Source organism: Quercus suber, unplaced genomic scaffold (genome assembly GCF_002906115.3).
Source record: "Quercus suber isolate HL8 unplaced genomic scaffold, Cork oak 2.0 scaffold_79, whole genome shotgun sequence".
Taxonomy (NCBI): domain Eukaryota; kingdom Viridiplantae; phylum Streptophyta; class Magnoliopsida; order Fagales; family Fagaceae; genus Quercus; species Quercus suber.
Window position 1 is genome coordinate 38,226 of NW_027069544.1, and position 6,615 is coordinate 44,840.

General features: G+C 33.7%; 1 protein-coding gene across 1 annotated transcript in view; it reads left to right on the forward strand.

The window, feature by feature from the left end:
• Window positions 1-4,786, forward strand: part of LOC112038851 (phospholipase D delta-like) — a 38,796-nt gene extending 34,010 nt beyond the window's left edge. The window contains exon 6 of the mRNA XM_065773731.1: window positions 4,524-4,786. Within this exon, the coding sequence (XP_065629803.1) occupies window positions 4,524-4,786 (263 nt within the window). The remainder of the gene's footprint in view (window positions 1-4,523) is intronic.
• The last annotated feature ends 1,829 nt before the right edge of the window (window positions 4,787-6,615 follow it).

Consider the following 6,615-nt stretch of genomic DNA (forward strand, 5'->3'; position numbering starts at 1 on the left):
TAACATCACTATTATTTGCCCATGCTGTAACTATCCTATATACAAAGTCAGTGCGACCTAATGCATGCATATATGCTCAACTTGGTTTGGTTCAACGTTCACAATTTCCATCATGCATGCTTGAGGACAAAAATTGCGTCCAACTGTTCACACGCTAGTAGTGCACATCCCAAGCCAACTTCATGAAGCCGCCGGACAAGATGAGGGGAAAACAAATTGCTCCAACTTAACCAAAATCAAACAGTCAAACCTTCCCAGTTCGTACGTAGTGCCTTTTTTTTCACCAGTGAAAAGTAGTGCTCTGTTGATTATACCGACCAGTTTAATCCTTGAGGGGGAAAAATTGATAATCAACCTTTGGTATAGAACCGTCTAAGACTCTTTGCCCATCCCATTTGTTTTAATAAATATATATTTTTTGGGGTTATAAAGTATAAAGTTATCGTTAAAAATTATTATTATTATTATTATTATTATTTTTACAAACAAACAGAGAGAAAAATAGATTCTAATATAAATGCATATACCATAACTCCACTCAAAATGCATGATAACTTTTAAAGGAATGTGAAACTTAATAAGCAAAAACTTATTATTGACTGAGGGAGAGAAAACGGGAAAAAAAAAAAATTTGGAGTTTGATAATTCTCTCGAGTCCACCAAAACTCCATATACTATCTCCCCAAATTGGGGAGAAAATAGGATGAAAAACAAGTTTTACTTTTTTGGACAAAAATTACCCCAAGCTCAGCAAAGTTACGTTTAGATTTCGAATAGTTTTCCTTCTTTCTTTTTCTTTTTTTGACTTTTTCTTATCTTGTCTCGTTTGTTTCTCTCTCACTTTTTTTTGGGTGCTCATTTGTTTCTTTTTTCATGATGGTCACGGCTAGGGATGGCAATGGGATGGGGTAGAACCAAAGGATGGGGTCTTCATCTTTTGTCTTATCCCATCCCTGCCTACCCCCGCATAATGGGAAAATTTTTCTTACCCCATGCATCACTATCCCCTAGGGCCCTGTGAAGCCCTGCCCCATCCGGTGAAACCTTACTTCTTGTTAATTTTCCTCACAACTATAACATATATTTTTTTTAATAATGAAACTTATTTCATTAATAAAAATATATTTGTAATTACAAATAAATTTATCCCATCAAATCAAACCAATTTTTAGCAAAAATTGAATACAAATGTTTAATAAGACAATATCACAACAAAAAGAAAAATCTCATAGTATAACACATAACAAAATAATACAAACTCCTAATACATGACAAAATAAAAATTGCCTACTTCTTCAACAATAATTTCCACTTTCTTCCATCATGATTCAATAGTATACAAATTTGTTTCTAACAAAGACAAAAGAAAACATTGAAAAATCAGAGGTTCGTGATGCACAAGAGTCCAAAATTAGTACCTTATTTCCAATCTTGCTAAAGAGAAAAGAGAGACAGAGCTACGTTAGGTACAGGGGCGGCTGCACTTGTAAGTCAGGGGGTTCAAATGAACCCCTTGATTTGAAAAAAAAAATCATATATATAAAATATTTTTTTATTAATTTAATTACCCTTAAAAATATTTTAGCACAACTTAGCTTAAATCTTGCACACCCTGATCACAAATCAATTTAGCATAAAAATCAAACAACATAGATCAGCTTATCCCAAAACTAATTAACAACACAAATCACTCTCCCTTTCTCTCATGAATCTCATTTCATCTCTATTAATCTCTATCTGACTTTCTATATATCTCTGACTCTAAGAGTAAAATGTGAGTGTTTTTGAGTTTTGAATGTCTCTCTTTATTATAAATATATATTATATACATGTGTGTGTGTGTTTGATACTAATTTTGTGCATTATTATTATTTTTTTTTGATATAATGTTATTTGTGTGAATTGTGATGTGTGTGAAGATGTACATGTATAGTATAAAGGCGAAAAACCCATTTTAGTCCCGACATTTTCACGCGATTCCCACTTTGGTCCCTATTTTTTATTTTCACCACTTTTAGTCCATCTTTTGAAAAATGCATTCCGTTTTAGTCCTTACCATTACTCATTTAACAGAAATATCCTACGTGGCAAACGGTCCAACAGTAAATGCTANTTTTGTTTTTCATTTTCTCTCTCTTTCTCTCTGCTTGACTTTGCGTACGTACTTCGTCTCTATCTCATGTATATGTCTTTCTCTTATGGTCCAATCAACATAGATCAACAGAGGTTTTGGAGGGTGACAACAATGGCTGTGTTGTTAGATCGCAATTTAGGTCATTGATGGGTTAGGATTCAGGTTTTTGGCTAGGCGATGGCTGGATCGACACTCTTGATTGGAACTAACAAAACGATCCTCAATTTGGGTGATTGGGTGGGTTGCGATCTAAAATTGCATTGAAGGCGGCAACGACAGCAATTAGGAGAAGGACAGTTTGTCATGATTTGGGTGACTTTTCTCTCTCCGAAATCATTGAAAATTCGAAACCCAAACTCAAATATGTTGGTTCTAATGACGAATTGGTGAAACTGCAATTGTTCGTTGTATTTTATTTATTTATTTATCTCAGGTGGTGGAGATTCCAAAGATAAAATGTGAAATTTATCTAATGTAGTTGAGTGTTTTGATCTTTGGTAGGTGTTTGGGAAGGATGGGGTACATATAGGGGCGGCTGCACTTGTAAGTCAGGGGGTTCAAATGAACCCCTTGACTTGAAAAAAAAATTTATATATATAAAATATTTTTTTATTAATTTAATTACCCTTCAAAATATTTTTGCTCAACTTAGCTTAAATCTTGCACACTCTGATCACAAATCAATTTAGCACAAAAATCAAACAACATAGATCAACTCATCCCAAAACTAATTAACAACCCAAATCACTCTCCCTTTCTCTCATGAATCTCATTTCATCTCTATTAATCTCTATCTGACTTTCAATATATCTCCAACTCTAAGAGTAAAATATGAGTATTTTTGAGTTTTAAATGTCTCTCTTTATTATAAATATATATTATATATATGTGTGCAACTCTAAGAGTAAAATGTGAGTATTTTTGAGCTTTGAATGTCTCTCTTTATTATAAATATATATTATATACATGTGTGTGTGTGTGCGCGTGTGTGTGTGTGTGTTTGATACTAATTTTATGCATTATTATTATTATTTTTTTTGATATAATGTTATTTGTGTAAATTGTGATGTGTGTAAAGACGTACATGTATAGTATAAATATACTATAACTGTATATAATTTAATGACCAAGAAATACAGAGGATTTGTTACATGTGTATATTATTATGAAGTTATAATAACTTGTTGTTATAAAACTAGAGATTCAATAAATAAATAAAAGTAAGTTTAGTGTTTGTTAAATGTATTATTTATCTATGGATGAGTGTGGTTATGTGGATCAATAATTAATATAAGGTCAATAATTTATGAAATAACTAATAAATAATGACAACTACACAAAAATAAAAATGTTATACAAATTTAACAAAATAAAATGGTTGCCTTCAAAAAAAAAAAAAAAAAGAAACAAAATAAAATGGTTACATCTACATTGGCAATAGATAATGACAATTGATAATAAACTATCATGTGACGATTTTAAAATATGAAAACTTGTAGAAAGAAATTGTAAAATTTCATGTATGTGTTTTTTTTTTCAATAACACTATATATTCAAGTTATCTTTTTATTAAAATTTGTTTAATTTAAGTTTTCTTAATAACCCCCTCAAGAAAATTCCTAAAACCACCACTGGGTACATGTGTAACAAAATGATATTTACGAAGAGAGAAAATAATATTAAAATGGAATAGTGATAGAGTATTGAGATTGGTGTAATTGTTTGTAAATAATATATTAGCTAAACTAACAAAAGTGAAGATTTTATACTAAATTTGGCTAAAAATTCATTGAGTTTGATGTGAATACTCTTAATATGTCCTAGCCATTGCATCCTAGCTAACATATGTTCATTATTAAGGAAGAAAAAATGTTGAATAACGCTTGCTAGTGTTAGAAGTTAATTCGTCAAGAATCAAGATGTTTTAGGAGGATTCTAGGGAATGCCTTTCTCTCTTCTAGAGCCTTTCTCTCTTCAGAGTTATCGCCGGCGGTATCTTTTCGAGTTGTGTGTTTCCCCCTTTTTCCCCTTTATTCCTTTTGTTTTCTGTGTGCTATCTTTAACCTGGTAAGTGAAGCCATCTTGTCCTTTTTTATTTTTTGCTCCTTTCTATAGCTTCCCATCATTCCTCAAGTTCCTTTTCTCCTGCATATTAGTTGCGTGGCATTACATTCTTTCAAGTCAACTTCTGACCCTTGGATCCTATTGTGATCTACTCTAATTGATTTCCTTTTCTATTTTGGTGTTACTCTTCCTTTGCCTTTTGCCTTACATTTTCCCATTTTTTTTAGTTTTTTTTTTTGTTTGTCTCTATTTTTCACTCCAATCACTTGTTTCCTTTTTAGTGTTTTCCTCCTTTTCTTTTCCTTTCTTTGTTGTTTACTCTCAGTGTTCTCTCCTTTTTCTGGTTCCTGGGTTGGTTCGTTGGCACCTTGCTCCCTCTGCATGCAAGGTGTCATTGCTAATCCTGGGCCTATGGACAACAATATTGAAGCGAGAGAGTACGGTTGGACAAATAGTAGTGATACAAACTCTAGTAGGGACATGTCAATAGAGGAGATGGAATCTGATTTGCTATCAAGTGATGAAGAGATACCTTTTGCCAGGCACGGACTTATTATAAGACCTAATCAAGATGATGTTGTAGCTTAAAGGGAGTTTTGGAACAGGTGCGCTATTGGCTTCCTTTTGGATTATCGAAAATTCTCGGTGAGTTTCTTTCAAAATATTATTAATGTTGCTTGGAGACTCAGAGGACTAGTAACTGTGGTGGGTCATGAATCATACTTCTATATTTTGCATTTTGAATATAATGAAGATCTTTAGCATATTTGTAATGAAGGACTGTGGGCTTTGGAAGGGGCTTTGCTAGTATTGGAGAAATGGAGACCTAACCTAGTATTGAACCGTCTTCAATTAAATTACATTTCAGTTTGGGTACAATTTCATGGTCTTTCTCTTGAATACCAATATCCAGAGCTAGAAGAGTATATGGGGAAATTGATGGGTATTGTGGAACAGGTTGATTGGGAGGATAGAATGCCTAGGAACATTAGGTTTATGCGGGTTAAGGTAAGGGTGGACCCATGGTTGCTAGTTATTACAGGTTTTAACTTAAGAACAGATGAAGGATCTCACTTTTGGATTCAGTGCCAATATGAGAGAGTACACAAATTATGTAATCGGTGTGGACTAATAGGACATACTTGAAGGCAATGTACTTAGTGCATGGATGATATTGAAAGAAGCTTGTATAGAGAAAGAATGAGAATTCAAGATCTTCATCAGGTTTGGTTTCGGTTTGATACTTTGCAACCACAATTTTCAAATGATTTGCGAGCATTTCATAGTAGAAGATGGACAACACAAATACGTTTTGGACATCTAACCCAAACTTTAGGACATGCAGCACCTTTTGACCCTTTTCTTAAGTTCCCTGATCCCAATACACCAAGTCCACCACATTCACCCCAACATCCCATACCCAACACTACACAACCATCAGGAAGTCACATGCAAACACCCAACCTAGACTCCCTAGCCAACAATGCTCATTAGCCAAATAATAATGAGTCCACAATTAATGCTGCGATTAATCTCTTAAACTTGAACAATAGGGCAGTAACTCCTACACCAGCAAACTCACTAGCCTCAACTAACTCAATTTCTACCAACCTAGAAACAGTTGATCAAGAGACTAGATAGGTTGCTACAAACAGGTTCTCCATAAGACCTCCTTGGGCACCACTAGAAAATTCAAATTTGACCCGGGCATGGTTTGAAGGGAATGGCCCATTCATCATCAATGGACAAAGTCGGCACCAAGATTTTGAAGCATCAGAGACAGAGAGTGATACGATAGCGGCGTTGTTTAACTTGGACAGCCTGAATGAGGAAAGGCTTGAAAATGTACAACCTTGACCTTGGATGAATGGCTTCATACCAGAGCCTCTAGATTCTTTTATTGAATCTTTAGTGCAGAGAGTTAACCGTGGGAGATTCAAATTTGAATTGGGAGGATCAAGCACTGGGCCGAGCCTCCTACCTGATTAGGGTGAGAAAACCTAATCACAAAATGTTGACCCAAATTGCATAAATGACTAGGAGATAGCCTATGGTGCTGCTGCTGTTGACCTAAGCCCACATGCAAGCCACTCAGGTGCTAGCCCAACCTATCACATGGAAGGAAGGGAAAGCATGGTTTTAAAAACCGGTATAGTCAAAGAACAGGTAAAGGGATTGATTATCGGTTTTATGGTCCGACTGGAGTCGAACCAATGGTCGAACCAATGATGTCATAAATAATTTAATTTAAAATATATAAAAAAAATTTATGTAAATTTTTATTTTTCATAAATTATATTAAGAAAATATTTTAAAAAATAAAATATTTTCTTTATTCTTCATTTTTTTCCTAATTAATAATTGTTGAAAAAGTATAATTTGCTATTTGAGTTCCATATATATATATATATATATAT